The sequence below is a fragment of the Bos indicus genome, chromosome 18 (genome assembly GCF_029378745.1).
Source record: "Bos indicus isolate NIAB-ARS_2022 breed Sahiwal x Tharparkar chromosome 18, NIAB-ARS_B.indTharparkar_mat_pri_1.0, whole genome shotgun sequence".
NCBI lineage: Eukaryota > Metazoa > Chordata > Mammalia > Artiodactyla > Bovidae > Bos > Bos indicus.
The window spans coordinates 17349969-17369191 of record NC_091777.1 but is presented as its reverse complement, the minus strand read 5'-3'; the positions used below and the strand labels follow the sequence as shown (position 1 = coordinate 17369191).

The 19223-nt window shown below is 43.5% G+C and overlaps 1 protein-coding gene across 1 annotated transcript in view; it reads right to left on the bottom strand.

Moving 5' to 3' along the window:
* Positions 1–1401: 1401 nt before the first annotated feature.
* The window catches only part of LONP2 (lon peptidase 2, peroxisomal), an 84650-nt gene continuing 66828 nt past the window's right edge, over positions 1402–19223 (bottom strand). The window contains exons 12-15 of the mRNA XM_019979324.2: positions 14835–14977; positions 5277–5484; positions 4649–4839; positions 1402–1815 (exon numbers count right to left, since the gene is read on the bottom strand). Of these exons, the coding sequence (XP_019834883.2) occupies positions 1594–1815; positions 4649–4839; positions 5277–5484; positions 14835–14977 (764 nt within the window). The 3' untranslated portion in view covers positions 1402–1593. The remainder of the gene's footprint in view (positions 1816–4648; positions 4840–5276; positions 5485–14834; positions 14978–19223) is intronic.

Sequence of the window (19223 nt, the reverse complement as noted above, 5' to 3'; positions counted from 1 at the left end):
TGGCTCAGATGGTAAAGAATCTGCCTGCAATGCAGGAGAAAGGAGTTCGATTCCTGAGTCAGGACGATCCCCTGGAGAAGGGAATGGCAACTCACTCCAGTATTCTTGCCTGGAGAATCCCATGGACAGAGGAACCTGGTGGGCTACAGTCCATGGAGTTGCAAAGAGTTGGACACGACTGAGCAACTAACACATTCTCATCCAAGTTATTTCAAAGTATCTTTACAAGTCTGTTGTTATATTTTGTAATAATAAGATTCTAAAATCCATTACTGGCTAGAATGATGGTTAGAAATTGCTCAACATTATCTTATGTTGCATTGTAACTATCTTTACAGTAAGACTGATGAGTACAATTATTTGCATTTTAAAGGTAAGGAAAACTAAGATACAGAAAGTTCAAATACTAGTACATAGAAGTTACCCATATCCTCAGTTCAGTTCAGTCGCTCAGTCTCGTCCAACTCTTTGAGACCCCGTGGACTGCAGCATGCCAGGCTTCCCTGCCCATCACCAAATCCAGGACCTTGCTCTAACTCCTGTCCATCCAGTCAGTGATGCCATCCAACCGTCTCATCCTCTGTGGTCCCCTTCTCCTCCCGCCTTCAGCCTTTCCCAGCATCAGGGCCTTTTCCAGTATCTCCTGCCTGTCTTTTCGTGACTCCTGCCACCTCCCCTTGTTTTCCTTGTTTGCCCGCGCCAGTGCCCACTGCTGGTAGGCTTCCTCCAGTGACTTGTCTTCTCCCATGACTCAGTCCAAGACCGGTATCTCAAAAGACCCATATCCTGGACTGAGTCACCGGAGAAGACAAGTCTGCCAGGACTGGGCACTGGCACGGGCAAACAAGGAACAGAAGGGGAGGTGGCAGGAGTCAGGACACCAAGCATAGCGACCATCCCCGGATGGACGGCTGCCTCCTTCTGGATCTTTTTCCTAAGATCACAGACATTTAGGGGTGGTGTGTTTGTCATGTGAGCCAACACAGGCCACTCTGTTACTCCCCTCAGCAAGGGAGGGGCCTATATTGGGATGTGCAGACCTCGTCAGAGCTTGCTTCACTTGAATACGCTCCACAAAGACCAACAGCTGGCTACAGTCTCACCTTTGCTCAGTTCCCCTTCTGATTGCTTGAGGGTTCACTCAAGTCCATAGGTGCATCTGCTAAGGTAATGGTCTATCCCAGTGGTTCCTGACCTTGACTACACGCCAGAATCACCTGCTGGCTTAGTACAGATTGGCTCCTATCCCCCGAGTTTGATTCAGAAGGTCTGCTGATGGGTTTTGAGAGTTCACATTTCTAACAAGTTCTCAGGTAATACAGAGGCTTCTGTTTGGAACCGCAAGAAAACCACTGTTCCGTAACTTGCCAGGGACAGTAATGAGCCCATGCAAGACAAGAGTTCAAGTCCAATTTAATCAATTTATTAAATTAACATTTCTGTAATAAACACCAGCCACCACTTGAGTGAGGCTTGTTCCTGCTGTGATTACATTCACAAATCAGGGACATTCTGCTTTACCCCATTGGTGTGAATAAAATCATGTCAGTACCTTTTGGCACTTTGTAACTTAAAATTCTGTTGCGATCTGGGCTACAATTTGCTATTTAGGAGACCAGGTCTGGCCTTGACAGTAAAGCCACCGTCAAAAGCTGCATTAAGAACTTCATCCAGGCAGCTTGCTGTGATGAAACTTAAATCCTGCCGGACGTTGGCTGGGATTTCTTCAAGGTCTTTCTCATTCCTCTGAGGGATAATGACGTGCTTCAATCCCGCTCTGTGCGCTGCCAGCGCCTTGTCTTTAATTCCACCCACCTGTAAAGAGAGAAGAACGTTAGTAACGCTCATTTATGATCATCCTCAGGCCTTGAGATAAACCCCGACCCATCTTTCTTTCATTGCTATTTTAAAACATCCAAATCACCTTCCATTTCCTTAGAGCTTGAGCTGAGAAAGCCACTAAAAAGGTTAATAGTATATTGTCTACATTTCAATTAGCACCATACTAAATCCTATTAATGGAAAATTCTAAACTTTTTTTTTTGAAAATTCTTAATTTTTGACAGGTATGAGCCCCTCTTCTGTCCATGATTCCCTTTTCTATTTCTATTCCTTTCTGTACTCACATCAGAACCTTGTTTATAGGTAGCTCAGGTGTCTGAGGTCACCCCAGCTGTCTAGGCAGAGGCTCTAAAGTGAGGACCCGGGGCCTCCTGCCGACCAGGGCCAATCTGCAGTCATGAGTGAACCACGACAGAAGCAGATCCCCCCGCCCCAGTCAACTTTCGGATGACACACCGGGCTGGTATAGACCACACAGTGAGAGTCCCTGGGCCAGAAGAGCCCTACTAAGCCTCTCCTGAATTCTGCCCCCCAGAAACTAAGAGTAACTGTTGTTTTGGGGTGGTGTGTCTGCAGCAATAGGCACCACATACAGGTAACCCCTGGAGACAGCCCTTGGACGCCATCCCCACCTGCTGCACTTCTGCCATCCTACCTGTCACTCTCCTTCCAGGCTTTTTCTTTATGCTGCTGAACTACACTTTCAAGGTTCCTTCGTCAGAGAGAGTGTGAGATGAACTGAGTCCCTGAACGTATGGCAATGTCTATTCTGCGTTCACACATAACTGACAGTAAGGCTGTGTATACAAGACTTGATTAAAATCATTTTCTCTCAGGGTCTTAAAGGTGCTGTATATCTAGTGTCATCAGTGAGTAAGCTTTGTCCTTGGTGACTGGAAAGTCATGAAGATGCAACCCTTTTTCTGAGTTGGTCCTTTCAAAGTGAACACAGCCTTCAATTCTAGGAAATGCCCTGTTACTTCCTTGACCATTTGTTCTACTCCATTTTCTCAGTCTAGTTAGATGCTGGGTCTGTCAGATTGTTTTTTTCTATTTTTTTCTGAATGCTTCTTTGAGCAATTCCTAAAACCATCCTTTTAAATTCAAGAGCTTTGTCTTAGCCTCTGTTCTTGAATTATGTTTTCTCTAGGCTTGGCAGGTCTTTTTCTTAAGTGCTGCTGCTTTTCTCCATGTCTCATGTAATAATTTAAAACTGAAGACTTCCTCAGAGCTGCTGTGGCTGTCCTCCCCCGGGGTGGGAAAGCCTTTACCTGGTGCGATGTGCTCTGAGTCAGGGGACCTAGCAGAGAGCTGCTTGTTCTGTGGAGATCTCAATGAATGCCCTGGTTTTTGTTTCCCATCCCTTTCCTGTTCTGGTCTGAACCTTCTGGCTCTGAGCCAGTGCTTTTCACCAGGTTCCTGCTGGGAAGAATGTCTCTACCTCCAATCCTGTTACATCAGTTGGGATACTTCTATCTTCTAGAAGTTGGCTCAACTTCTAGAAGAAGTTCCCCACTGATTGATGGCTCCCCACTCATTTTTGACCATTAAAATTAATTCCTTCACTTAGCTTACCGTTTTGAACTAGGAAACGAAAGAGTTTATGGTTAGTAAAGCACTTGCTCATTTCCTTTTAGTAGTACAGCTAGTGTTAACCACCAAGTCACTAGAAATGCAATAGTTCTGGGGCAATGTGAAGAAAAGAGATCAACATTCCTTTTGAGTATAGAACATAAATACAGTTTAGGATATGACTTCCTGGTTGAATTAAGTTTAAAAACCCAGAGAACTGAGAGCATTTTTAGTGATCTTAATTGGTGATTCTATGACCTACTTCCACCATTACTTCATTAAAGCAGAGGTGTTCTCAGAATAAAGAACATTTCTTTTTTTCTCAGTTTGCTATCAAACCTGCCAAAACTTTAATGTAGACTGGTACTGCTACCTAATGACTTAAACCTCTAAATGATCTCTCAAGGTTTATGCGTTTTTCAGTGTTTTTATAAGTAGTTACCATATAGGCTGGAGCCCCAAAGCCTGGTATGTACAGAACTTTTTCAACATTTAGCAATTAAGAATGGTTAGTCTCTACTACAAACTTCCATCTTGTACTACTTCTTTTCTATAAAGTTTTCTATCAATCTATCAATTACAGTAATCTAAGTTATCTATAGGAGGATAGGAGGGCTCACAGGAATTTCAAAAGGTGAGAACTGGGCTTAAAGTTTAAGAACAGCTACCGTTCAGGACTGCCCTGGTGGTCTAGTGGTTAAGAATCAGCCTTCCAACGCAGGGGACACAGGTTTGATCCCTGGTCAGGGACCTGAGATCCCACACGCCACGTGAGGTGACTAAGCTTGCTGCCACAACTGTGAAGCCCACGCACTCCCCACACTCCACAACAAGGGCAGCCCAGGCGCTGCAGTGGAGACGCGCGCAGCCAAAATAAAACACACAGGCACCATCCTACTTCACACATACACTATGTATTTAACAATTCATTAACTAGAACAAAGCCTCAAATCTTCATCTAAACAGCTAATATTTCTGGTAACCAGACTGGTATTTTTTCCTGTCAGCAAGTTTTCTTTTTTAGTGGAAGGGAAAACATGGGGAAAATCGTCAGTTTTTCCTTTATTTGATCAAAATGTTAAAATCTGAACTGCAGATATAAAAAATATGTATTTAAAACTAAGCCATTCATAGGAAGATGGCAAACCACTTAATTTAGATTTTAAAATACTATTAATAAAAATTTTAAGTTAAAAAATTTAAAAACCATATAAACAGGCTTTTTCATACTTACTGGAAGAACAAGACCTCGCAGTGTGATTTCACCAGTCATGGCTACATCTGAACGCACCAGCCGCCCACTGAAAAGTGAGGCGAGACAGGTTGCTATGGTGACTCCAGCAGATGGTCCATCTTTTGTGACAGCTCCAGCTGGGAAGTGCAGATGGATGTCTGTGTTCTCAAGAAGATCAAAACTTCCAGAAGCTTTAAGAAAGGGAAAAAAGATTTTGATGTAGAAAAATTAAACCGGTTTTCTCTTTCTCTGAAAAAAGAAAATCAAAGAGATAAAAATGAATGTTTGGGGTAAATACATCCTTCAAAATATTAGTGGGCAGTATAAGTGGGGGTGTGGAAGAACAGCTTCATTCTATTCCAAGTAGAAGGAAAATCAAAACAAACTCTTGGAATCAGTTTCCAGCTCAGGTTCCAGTCAAACAGTCCTCAGCTGGGAACTAGAACTTCCACTGCAGTTCAAAAGCAAAGGTCTGTGCTTTAAGGTGTAAGTGGTCACTTAAAGCTCTCCTTTATCTCTGTTTCAGAACTGGGGGATACCTCCTGGGTCATGATCCCAAGGCTCTTCTTTACCCACAGCTTTGAGCACACCCCCCACCCCTGCCCCCACCCTGGGGCGGGCCACTCACCATTGGTCAGATGGTATTTCTTGGCATTGCTGCGGAGCCAGCTGATAGCGAGGTGGGCAGACTCCTTCATGACATTCCCCAGTTGGCCGGTCAGAGTTAATTGGCCTTCGCCATCCATCCGACTTGCCTCCACGAACATGATTTCCCCACCTAAGGGAGTCCAAGCCAAACCGATCGCCACTCCTGGTTGACTCAAACGCTCAGACACCTCGGGAGAAGGAAGGAAAATGAACAGTAAGGTCAACAAGAGCCAAATGCTTTTCAGGCTGACCTAATCACAAAGGCAGGCTCCCCCTCAGAGGACCTGAGCGTACGCTGCACCTCAAAGAACTTATTACTGCCCTCAATTTGGAGTCACACAGGCTTTCTGCCAAATCAGGAGGTTTGGCATTTATCAGAAACAGTTTTACCTTAAAGTATGTAGGAATGACTTCGATGCTTAAGCACCACATGCCCTAATTTTCAAGGAACAAACACAATCATTTTATTTACCTCAGTATTTTTATTAGGCTGCATATTTAAAAGCACTTGGTGCCAAACTTTATTTCAGGCAATCATGAAATTGCTACCCTCTTTTTAAACATGCTGTTGAGAACTGTTAGCTCCAGAGGCCAAGCGTGAAGGTATTTATTAAAACCCCTGGACTGTACTTCTCCGCCACTCATCTTTACTTTTTCCTTATTGCTGCAGAGATACTGTAAAGTGCTGGGTCTTCTCTGTGTGCTTGGAGACCCACCATGCTGCCTCACTGTCCTTTTTTTTTTTTTATCCCCAGAAGCTGTCCATATAAATCTGAACAAATCCAAGACACAGCAATCTATATTAGATCAACAAATCCGCTTAGTCCCTCGCTAGTGTTGAGAATAAGCTCTCACTGCCATCATCGTGTCACTCAACAGAGATTACGAGCCAGATCGGTTAGCACATCCAAGTTATGAAAACATAAAAAGTAACAGTTGAAAAACAATCATGTTAACTTTTACTGCACACGCTGAGCCTTCAAATTTCTTTTCCTATAGAAGCTATGCATGTTAGAGGAACTGGGCACAATATATCCACCCAGCACTAATGCAAGCATGAGATTTTTCCACTGAGAGGTAACCTTCTCTTTAAGGTGCAGCAGAGTCTATAGGATGAGTTTCCGGTTAAAGGGCTGGTTGGGGGATGCTCCATCCTTTGCCAAGGGGCTTAGATGCTGAAAATCCTGATTTTAAATGGATGTGTGAAATCATTTGAAGCTATTGGGCATTTATTTTTAATAGTGAACATAAAAGCCTACTTTCAAAGTTGGTTTTATATTTAAATTTAAATTTTATATCTGATGATAAGTCAGACACTGGCAAGGCCAGGCTGCAGTAATGGCTGAGTTGACGCTGTGCACCATGGATTCCACCTTTGCATCTGTCCTGTTCTGTATCTATTCAGGGAGAAAGATGCGAAAGGACAATGTGCAGAAGATCAGTACTATTTAAGGAAAACAGAAACAACGATTTATACAAGTGTTCACAAGGCTTGTTCTTGCTAATATAAGAGCAATTCTCTACACCTGAACGACACCTAGTGGGTGGGAACTTGCCAGGGGTTCCTGTTTTCACTTCATGGCTCTTTTCTAGGGCTGAGTGACCCGAACCAGCCCTATTATCCTCAATATACTTAATCCTGTGCTAATTTAACAGAAAAAGCCATACTGCACAGCTGTTAGCTATAAAAAGAACAATTCCCCCCTTTTAAAAATAGCTGAATCCTCAAAACTCATTTTGTTAAAATAATGTGCCCAAAGAATCAAGAGTAAGATTCATGCTGATTATCACATTGCTTCAAGAAGCCAAGCCAGTTTCCAACATGCTCCATTTACTGGAGAGTCGTGCTGCTCTGGGTAGAAGTAACTGGTATGTAGTTCACTGAAAGGCAGGAGGGTAGATAAGTACATGTGGCCAAACCAAAACCATGCAGGCTCAGAATCATGTATTCTAGCTTGATGACAAGTGTTCTAATAGTAACCTGAGAACGGGACTAGTGACAAATCTGTGTAACTCAACCACATACAGGGGTGGGGAATTGAGGCAGGAGTTGCTATCAAACCGAGAATCTCGCCACCAGGCTAGTAACACTCATCTAAGACAGTCAGGAATCCAGGGGCTTCCCTGGTGGTCCAGTGGTTAGGAATCAGCCCTCCAGTGCAGGGGACACAGGTTCGATCCCTGGTTGGGGAACTAAGACCCCACATGCTGAGGCGCCACTGGGCCCTCGCGCCTAAACTAGACAGAAGCCCACCCACCACAATGAAGAGTATAGCAATTAAGACCCCATGAAGCCCAAACCATATATATATAGTATTATATATGGGGGAAAAAAAGAAAAAGAACCTGTAACTCAAGAACTTGGAGTCATACTCTTCAAAGTCATTTGTTCTGAAATAAACAATTCTCTTAACTACCAAGCATCCATTTTCTCTGTATTTTTCCCTCAGAAATAGTGAGTAGAAGTAAATATGAATTTAAAAGATGAGAGATATGCTCTTTCTTGCTCCTGAATGCAGTTTCCCAGCCATCTTAAACTGTGTATAGAACAATTTGTATTTTATATTATTCCCTAATGAGATTCAAGACAATAATTTCAAAACTGTATCTATTGGTGCTTTGCTACCAGTTTCTAACGCCATTAATGGTTTGTAGAATCATCAATTATATTAGGTAAGACAGGCCTCAGCTTGATGCTTAGGACATTTATCCCTTTAAATGTCAAACTGGAACATGAGTGTCTCAAGTTCACTTGTCATTCACTTTCCCTTCAAACTGGTGCTTCAGTTTCCTTAATCTGTTAACTAAAGCTTGTTCAAAGAAACGGTCAGTTTCTTCTGTAACAATTCTATCAATCATGTAAATATGCAAACTGAGGAAATGTTTAAAATATTTAATAAAGTTAATGATATGATATGTCTTATAAAGTATAGTTGCATTCCTAACACTTCAGTGATAGCAGTGTTTAAGGAGCATTTGAGCATCTGCTGCTGCTGCTGCTGCTGCTGCTAAATCGCTTCAGTCGGGTCCAACTCTGCGACCCCATAGACGGCAGCCCACCAGGCTTCACTGTTCTTTCCTCTTGATTAACTCAATAGTGATATTTATTGATACTTGACTGAAATAGTAAATACACGCAACTCTTTGTGACCCTTCCAAGTCTAGACCAACATGTGCAGTTTTAACACCTGGTTAGTTACTATTGTGGCTATTGGAGGGATGAAATTTTTCCTTCATCCATCAGGGCTGTACTAGCATCTGGCTCCAGGCTCCATCACAGATCATAGGGATAGCAAACCAAAACCTCAGGGCCGTGACAGACTACCTGCCTAACCACAAAGAATAAGGGGTCACTAATCCCCCAGCACGGGGAGTGCGACAAGAGGATCTAGCCAGGGCTTGTCTACAGAGAGCCCTGCAGAGGCGAGGGCCCATGTCTGGGGTGCTGGGACAGGTGTCTGCTGGGAAGAAAAAGGCCAGGATGCCTTTTCACAGCAGAGAGGCCAGCATGTGCCAAGGACTCAAGACAGGATAATATCGTGGGCCTTCTCTCCAAAGACAAGCACGGCGCCTCACTAAACGCAAAGCCTGTGCTGTCAGACGTCTGTGGTATGTGTACAGGTTTGCCCCGTGGTGATGGTCACACCACACGACAGTTTCTTTTATAGCTCATACAGCATACTTTATGCTCCTGCCAGGGCTGTCACCACAGCAGCTCTCCATCTGCCAACTTCTGTAAAGTCTTTGGAGGAATATCTGATGTTTCTAGTTGTAAATGTGTTTCGGCAGCGTTTCGCTTGCAGGGGCCCTGGGGTCAGTCTCTGGAAGCAGTGTGACACAGCCCCGTCTGGCCCGACACCAGTGCTGCTGAGAGCCAGCCGCTTTCAGATGCTTCCAGTAAGGAAGGCCTTTCCTTGGCACAACTGACTGGTGGTGGGCCAGGCGAGTGCAGCACCGGTACAGTCTAACGGGAGTGTGGGGCACAGCAGGCCTGAATCAGAGGGGTGGAGGAGGAGTTTACTACCATGACTCTGGGCATTTCCTCAATGTTTACATACCCTGGTTATTCCTAGCAGCTGATTGTGTCTGTCTGCAAGGGAAGCACGTGGATGGAATCTCCTGGAATTCACCTGCCTTCTATTCAGGATGCTTTTTAAAATCTCCATGTCTAGTCTCTTCTCTGTATTACTGTTTTCTCTAAGGGTAGTGACATCTGGATAAGGACTTTTCATATACCACGGACGCTTTCATACTCATTATGAATGGAGTCACAAACACTCAGATGACAGATTGTCAGGATTAGCAGACTGGACCAAACAGACTCGTGGCTTGGATGACTGGTTTTCTGAGACTGAAAATCAAATGCATCCTGGAAACCCTAAAATTTATGTGTTCTTCTGACTGAGTCACCATATTTGCAATTTGTGGGATTAAGACAGCGATCCCCAGAGGTATATAGGAACTCTTCATATGTTGGTTTTTTTTGGGGGGAGGGGAGTATGAACTGCAGGATTGTATAATATTTATATAATGTATCTAATTTGTATGTATATCAATATGGAGATATATACATATATGTATATGTGTGTATCTAATCATGTGGAGGCTTCTCTTGGCTTCACTATGATGATAATGAAAGTAAGATTCTCATCTCACCCCAAAGAGGTTCACATAATCAATAAAAGTAATCATAACCAAGTTTACCATTATTGATAACAATCTCATAACTGACTAGCTCAGTAAGATTCAACAGCTGGGCCCCTCCTAAATCCTCCATATCTGGATCCAGGCCTGCTCTGAGGTGGTGATCTGAGAAGCAGTCAGGGAGAAGGAAGCCTAGGGTGCCTGCACCTGCTTCACTCTCTCCCATTTTTAAAAGCTCATAACGCAGGGAGATCTTTTATTTTTAAGTGGATTTAACTGATCTTGTTATTATATATGAAAAAGTGACTAATGATACTGTTCCTAAATTTGAAATCTAGACGAAGTTTCTCATTTGTTCAGGAACTCCTTTTTCAACCCGCCGAGAGAATTCTAAAGGAATGTAACATGAGCAGAAATGTGCCTTCCTGTCATTCCTCCTCCCTGTTAGTTTGCTAGGTCAGTGACGTTTTTTGGTACTAACATATTTTTGCAGACTCATCTTCAATAAAAGTAAAGCACAGTAGCCATGAAATTAAAAGACTCTTGCTCCTTGGAAGAAAAGTTATGACTAACCTAGACAGCATATTAAAAAGCAGAGACATTACTTTGCCAACAAAGGTCTGTCTAGTCAAAGCTATGGTTTTTCCAGTGGTCATGTATGGACGTGAGAGTGACTATAAAGAAAGCTGAGCGCCGAAGAATTGATGCTTTTGAACTGTCCTGTTGGAGAAGACTCTTGAGAGTCCCTTGGACTGCAGGGAGATCAAACCAGGCGATCCTAAAGGCAATCAGTCCTGAATATTCATTGGAAGGACTGATGCTGAAGCTGAAACTCCAAAACTTTGGCCACCTGATGTGCAGAACTGAGTCACTGGAAAGGACCCTGATGCTGGGAAAGATTAAAGGCAGGAGGAGAAGGGGACGACAGAGGATGAGATGGTTGGATGGCATCACCAACTCAATGGACATGAGTTTGAGTAAACTCCGGGAGCTGCTGATGGACAGGGAGGTCTGGTGTGCTGCAGTCCATGGGGTCACAAAGAGTCGGACACGACTGAGCAACTGAACTGAACTGAACTGAAAGTATAGTAAGGGATGGTGATGTTATTAAAGCAAATAATAATGAGGCTTATAATAAAAGTCACAGGGACTTTTACTTTTGTGACTAGGCATGGGTCTATGTGTTTTTAGGGTACACGGTGGTTGCACAAACTAGTATTTTTCATTTTTTTAGCATGTATGAGGCACTATGGTGGGCTTCCCAGACGGCACAGTGGTAAAGAGTCTGCCTGCCAATGCAGGAGACTCGGGTTCAATCCCTGGCTTGGGAAGATCCTCTGGAGAAGGAAATGGCAATCCATTCCAGTATTCTTGCCTGGGAAATCCCACGGACAGAGGAGCCTGATGGGCTACAGTCCATGGAGTCACCGAGTCGGACATGACAGCACAAATGCATCCACACAGGTACCATGGTGGGTACTTTATATCCGTTAACTCACCAAGCTCTAAAAACTGACACACAATTACTGCCTTGCATCAGATGGCGCCAGTACAGTCCCGGGGGAAGGGTTCATCCTGTGAGTGACAGGCCTCTTCCTCCTCCTGCCAAGACCCGTTTATGGTGGCTGGATTTCCCATCTTCATACTTTGCCCACTTCCTTCTATGTTCAAAACCACTCTTCTCCCTCCTGGCCACCCTGAGTCCCGCCATCATCCTAGCCATCTTCAGCAAGTACCTGAGACTCATGCAACCTGGTTTCTTTGTCTCTAAACACCCCCTTGACCCCTAAACATACTCCTCAACCTAACCCAGCCACCCTTTTCCTGGTTCTGACTGCCAAGAGCAGCCATACAGCCTCTGAAATCTGAATTCCACCACTCCCTTCCCTGACCACTCACTTTCTTATCCTTCCAGCTCACTTGTATTCAAGACCACCAACTCTATCCTCATGTTATACACCAGCTCTGTCCCAGCTTCACCACTCTCTTTGGGCACCGAGATGCCTCTGTTCCAGTGTTATCATCTCTTCCTTGGCCCTTTCTCCATCATCCGCCGCACAAGGGATCCTCATCACAGATACCGCCTCCCATAGCACTTTGCCAGAGACTCTGCTCCCGGGGTACCACCTCTCTCTCCAGCAAACTCAGTCCAACTCTATGGGATTCTTCTGATTAGCAAACAGGCTGCCATGTGTAACCCCCTCCCTCTGACCTCCATTGTCCCTTCCAGCCACCTCACTTGTGTGCGGTCCATCAGAGTCGAACTGCAGAAGGAGTTCCCGGCAACCTCCTTCTGCTCCGCATGGTCCAGACCCTCTTCACACACTCATCCCTCCCTGTGAACCTGCTCTGTCAAGGTTGCCCACACCCTCCACGCTGTCAGATCCAGGACACAGACAGCAGACACACCCGCACGCTCCTGCTTCCTGAGACAGTTTCCTCTTCAGTTTTCATGGCGGCACCGTATCCTCGTCCTGCTCTTACCTGATGGCCTGCTCCTTCTGTTTCTCTCTGCTGTGAAGGCTCCTCTTCTCCTACGTGACCCTAACTGTTCAGGGCCTCTTCCCAGGCTCCCTGCTCTTAATGCCGTATCCTTTTCCCAGGACTTTAAAACTCCTCCATTTTCTAACAACTCTGTAATTTATACCTCCCAGTCCAAAACAGAGCACCACAGTTGGTAAGAATAGAAGTGAAACTCTGAGGTAGAGCAGGTATGCCTTTATGTTACATTGCTGTACTTCAAGCCAATTCTTTTGCAGCAGAGAGGAAAGGGCAGGAGTCAACTTGGCTGCAGGGTGTTCTAGGCGAGGGGAAAGAATGCTGGATTTGAGTTGGCAGACTGGCTTCACTAACTGCACCTTCTGTGACTTTGCATGATTCATTTATCACACACAGGTTTTTCCTGTGTGTAAAATGGATGACCCCGAGCACAAAGAAAGCCCTTGTGGATAATAAAGAAATGTTCCATAAATCTTTATTTCATAGATGCAAAAGTTGGGGCAGAGGGTGATGGTCATCAGACCACTAGAGGTAGAGAAAGAAACCCCCTGCACCAGCATAAATTTTCTCAGCTATGGAAAAGATGAACAAAATGTTCCAAACTCCCAGACACCGGACCTTCTATTCTAAGATGCTATTTATAGATGGGAAAATGGCTACAGGATTCGTGTTGGTATAAGTGTTCATATGTAATAGCTCAGATGCTACAAAAAGAATAAAATCATTTTTGTAATGATATCAAACAGAGCTGTTAAGCAGTGTTTATAAAATTTCTCTTTTCTGTCCTTCGGCTCTTTCTCCATTAAAGCTCCAAGAATGTCAGCAATGTTTCCAAACCTAACAGGAGCAGATGTGGCTGGGAGAGAAGGGTCTATGCAACAGAAACAAGGAGCCATCCTTTGTTTTTATTAACTGCTCTGGTGTAAATTCCCAAAGAACAACTGACACAGACTGTTCTGAAAGCCAAGAGCAAGAAGCCCACTGGACATGCAGGAGCAGAACCTGTCTCCATCCTCACTCACAAAATCACTGGGTTTACTCGGAACAGGAAACAGCTTTCTCAACTAAGATAAGCTTTGCTCCACTTCTTTCAACACTTCAAAATTTAAATCCACAGTATCTTAAGGATTCAAATAACCAAAATAATGTTTCTGATTCTACTGTTCAGGACCGCATTTACTGTCAAATGTGCTCTGTTCTTGTAGCTGATCGCTTTGTAGAGGCTCATTAGCTAAATGATCACCTCAGAGTTTAAACAGATAAACAAGACGGCTTTGGGAACTATTTCCCCTCAGTTTTAAGATTTGAGGAAATTCATATTTACTGGGAGTGGTTTCAAATGCTGGATGGGAGACTGTCTTCTGCTTAACTTACCAGATATATTGTCTGAAATTTTTTTCCCCTTTATACAGAAAAGGTGATGGGAAAGCTTCTGAAGAAAGGTGCTAGTAAGTTCAGTAGTACATACATATTTTTCTAGTAACTGCTTCATCAATGTTTATATAAGCATCCTATGAAATACATCACCATACCTCAGTAATCACAGCTTCAAATACCTATTTCCACCCAGTTGCCTTGACTCAGTCCTGCTCCCAGGCCTTTATGGCTTGGCATCCCACTATGAGGCATGGTTAGGGGAGCAAGAACAACACAGAGCTGGACTTGCACGTGGATTTAACCTGAAAGGAACTAGTAATAACGATGGAAGAACAGATCCTGAAAGATGTCATCTGGTCTGCACTAGAGCAGCCTGAAGTTAAAGCCAGGCTCATGTCCTTAGGTATTATGTACTAGGCTGTTTCCCTACTGCCTTCTGCCAAGCCTTTGATAGCACAGAGGAAGAATCCTTAATTAAAGCACATAAATAGGAATATAGAATTTCTAAGGAGGGGTCAGAGACACTGTTCTTAAAATGGAACTGAATGAAAAGAATAAGATCAGACTGGGTTTCTAAAAGAGCACCAGGCAGGGTCTCTGAGGCTCTGCAAAAGCCATATGTATTATCACGTTGTGTTGTGTTAAGTTGCTTCAGTCACGTCTGACTCTGCAACCCCAAGGACTGTAGCCTGCCAGAATCCTCTGTCCATGGGATTCTCCAGGCAAGAATACTGTAGTGGGTCGCCATGCCCTCCTCCAGGAGATCTTCCCAACCCAGGGATCAAACCCTCATCTCTTAGGTTTCCTGCACTGGTAGGCAAGTTCTTTACCACTGGTGCCACCTGGGCAGCCCTATTATCACATTAAGTGCCAACATTTAATACTAGAGAGAAAACAATTTTCCAATCTGAAGACGAAATTCAGCCTCACCAAATAGCCAAACCTATTTCTTCCCCAATCTATCAGGCAACCAACAGAGTTAACAGGTGGGTATCAACGAAGAAACAAGAATGCTCACCTCCATTTCATACATAGGGGGCCCAAGGATGTCTTTCAGAGCATGGAAGTCAATCAAAATTGGCATTTCAGGTGGGAGGGCCAAGTCGGTAGTGTCACTGACAGGATCGGATTTTCCATCTTCTAAGAGGTGTTCTTTGCAACCTAAGGGAGAAAAGTTTACTCAAGAACACTCAGAGATGTACAGGATGAGAATTCATTATCAGCAAACATCAAACAGAAGCTCAGTGGATTTCTAGTAGTTCAGTCACCTTTATTCATGTATTGAGGCACAAAAATTCACCCTGTGTACCTGTGGAACACAACAGAAGAATCAGTCTCTCAAGAGCCCCTGAGGATGGCACAGTGCGTCGCTCTGTTCAGTTACTCTTACTTGCTTGTCCTCATCTCCCCCAGGCAGCAACCTTGCCTGTCTTCTTTTCAACCATTATATTCAGCTAAGAGCAATGCCTGGTACTACTCAACTGCTTGCCCTTAGAGGCCAGACCTCAAGGGTCAGATGCACAGATCAACGTGTACAATTCTCTGTGAAATCAACACAATTTAAACTGTTCAAGCCCTTCTTCAGAGGAGTTCCATCAGCTGTCCCATTTCTATCGGGCAACGAGAACTTGGAAATGACAGAACCCATAGAAGCAATGCCTCTTGCGTAAACATACAGCTCAACTCCAAGGTTACTATTTTCCAATAAAAACAAATATAATTGTCAGTGCCTGGTAAGAGAACATGAAGCCTGGCTTGAAACCCCTATAATAATGGACCATTTCCTTTACCTGCCTAAGAGCCCTGGTTGCTGACATCTTGTCAAAGGACTGACTCATTGTGGTTGGGATTAGACATCCGGGGAACAGGAGCCAGCTGCCCTAGAAGACCTTCTCTACTGGTCTTTGTAATTTCAATCTGAGTAAAGAAAAATGTTACTTACGTCTATAGCCAGAAACCGAAAATGAGAAGAGGTTTAAAAATGCACGAAATATCTGGCTCTATTCAGCTTCATTCCCTGCTTTACTTTTCCTTTAGTTCTGTCATAATTCTTCTAGCTCTTGTTCTGTCTCACAAAGTGTTTTAAAAACATTTTTCCTTTATTACTTTCTTTACATACACCCTTCCTTCTGGAGATGATTACTATATATATTAACATACAATACATGATAATTATAAAGTCACCTAAACATTGTATATTCCATATGTATTTATTCTAGCTTTGCTATGATCCTTCTATTCTGATACATCATGAATTTAAAAGTATTATTTTCTACTAACTCTTTTCTTTTCAAAAGTGATTACTGAATACATTTAATAATATTAGACCTTAATTTTAGACTCCAATGATAACTGGACACATCCTGGAGTGTCCCCAAAAGATGCCCGTGTCTTGCGGCCTTGTTGTAAAGTCAGGGCGAAGGCCTCTGTTGGCTTACTCTCCTGCTGGACCCTACAGGGCTCCTCTTCAAGACTGAATCGTGAGTGAAAACGGACAACAGCTCAGACTTTTTCCTACCTGCTGGCTACTTGACTTTATACAAAGAATTGAAGAGAAAACTCTGTAGACTGCAAAGTGCAATGCACACACAGTACCCCAAGTGTGGGTGTTAACTTACAGATAATCTCACAGTCCTACTTCTGCAATGTCACTTGATCTTTGGCTCAATCAGATTCTGAGAAGTCTTCCCTGATCTTTCCAACTTCTTACAGTGCTTACTTATCTGTTCCACAAAATCGAGCAATTCCTGGGTTACTCGGTGGCACGTGGGAGATTTTCTGCCTGCTGCTCTGTCTGCAGCAACATCAATGATCGAGGGTGGGAAGGCACTTAAATCTACAGTTTAGCTACACACAGATCTCAGAGCAGAACAGAAAGCAGGTGTCATTGCTTAATTAAAATTAATGCACAGAAAAAAAAGCACTACTGTCTAGGATTACCGTACACTAAAAATGAAGGGCTCTGAAACTCTAGCTGATGCCTAGAAGAGGCTGAAGTTTCTTTAGCCTGTTGTGTTTTGTGTCGGGCTTTCCTGAGATCTGATTACAGTTGCCAGTCTGGAATTCACTATCATAGGAGGAAGGAAAACTGCATGGGTGAAAGCCAATCCACATTTATGTAATCAATGCTTTGGGACATCCCATCGCTTTCCAAGTGGAGTAGTGAATTCAGTGCTTTGAGCACAGAGGGGGTGGGGGTGGGGAGAGCTACTTCTAATGCGACTAGACCTTACAATGCAAAGGATGGCCATTCACTCCAGGCTCTAGGCACAGCAGCTGGGTGATGAAAAAGCAATAACCTTAAAACTAATCTGTGCTTTGAAATGTTCCATCACGGAACACAAGCCTAGAGAACTAAAGCTTCATGTCAAGGAAATGGTGCCAGCCAATCAGGAAAGACAGGCTGGCACCAGATTTCAAGAGCCATCTGCCGCACCTTTGATGTTGTGTAGTTGCTGGGTCGTGTCTGACTCTTTTGTGACCCCATGGACTACTGCCCACCAGGCTCCTCTCGGTCCATGGGATTTTCCAGGCAAGAGTGTTGGAGTGGGTTGCCATTTCCTCCTTCTTCAGATTCCTCCTCAGGAATCTTCCCGACCCAGGGACTGAACCCGTGTCTCCTGCATTGGCAGGTGGATTCTTTACCACTGAGCCACCAGGGAAGCCCCTACTGTACCTTGCGTAACACAAAGTGAGTAAGGAAATGTATGTAAGGAAGTGTACACAGAGTGTACACTTCGATTCCTCATTAACCGTCATCTCACCAACATGCCATTCCAGGAATCAGGCCCAGGTTAGAGCTGAACCCTGAGTCCTCGAATAAGCTTTCAGTACTCAATTCAAATGCCCCGTTCTCCCTTGTCAGAAGGGATCAGCACCAAGAGAAGACAGTGGCAGAGTCCCTGGGACTCATAACTGGCCTTGCCCCAGATCACAACATTCATGCCAGATGGACTTTCTAAGGCACAGCAAACAACAAGAGGACAAGGGCCCTGTCCCACAGATCCTTCCTGCTGGAACTGCACAGTTAACTTTCTTCTATGCCCTTATCTTGGGGTAAAACAGTGGTTCTTAACACATGGGTAACAGTCACATGAAAAAATGATTATTTCACCAAGAAGCTTTTTAAAAAAATAATATTTATTTTTATTTATTTATTTGGCTTCACTGGGTCTTAGTTGCAGTGAGGATCTAGTTCCCTGACTAGGGATTGAACCCAGGTCCCCGGCACTGGGGTCTTAGCCATTGGACCACCAGGGAAGCCCAAGAAGTTTAAATTATAAAAGCCAAGTTACATTTTCTGGTTACCAAATTAAAGTAACCAATAAAGTTTAAGAAATGACAAACATTTCTTCAACATTAAAGAGAATGGAGAGATGTTCTCAAATACTACTGCTTATGGAAATATAAGTTGATTCAATCTTTCTGGAAAGCCATTTGTCAATATACTGAAAGTTCCCTAAATATTCATAATCTCACACTCAGTGATTCTATTTCTCAGGAACCTATCTTTAACTTTAAACAAATGTTTAGATAACAAATCTACTCACTGTAGCACTATTTTTAACAGCAAAAAATTGGATCCAATATAAAGATGTAACATTAGGAGCATGATTAAGTAAACTGTGGTACACCCATGGATCTAATAAAATACTATACAGTCACTAAAACTGCTAAGTGTTCTTTTTTAATAATTTTTTTCCCTAAGTGTTTTTAAGTGATGCAAGAAAAGCCTTCTCATGCCATGAATCTTACTAATATAAAAGTATATAAGAATGAAGTTATATAATCCAAAATGTTAATACAAGCTGTTCCCTGAGTTATGAGGTTAAGATTACATGATGAGATAGTCAATAAATAAAAGTCTCCAATCTTGGCTCTGGCTTCCTAGTTGGCCTTGAAAAAAGCTACTTTACCTCTCCATATCTGGTTTTCCAATCAGTAAAACCATAACTATTATAGTAACCCTTAGAGAGTTGCTGGGAGAATTTGATAATGCTAAAAGCTTTACTATGCATAAATGAAAAACTGAATTATATAGAGCAGTATTTAACACAGACTTCTAAGACCCACGTGTCTTATTCCATAGCCCATTTCACTGGAAGAAAACAAAATGCTTTCTGCACCCCAACCCCACCCAGGGTCCCACAGCCAGGGCTTTGACCACACATGACCGTAGGGGATGACATAAATTATTTTTTCTATTCTATTTAAGAAAATAGAAAAAGACACCAAGACTCAAGACTCTGCCCCATGTTTCTCATCAGTATTATCAGCCCGTCCTGAGTCTAACTCAGGACATAGCCAGGGTGGTCAGGGCATAACCAAGGGGCTGAAAGGCATGAAGGTGGCAGATAAGCAGACAGCACCAGAGGCTGAACCTGCAAGGCACAAGCTCTGCCAGCAC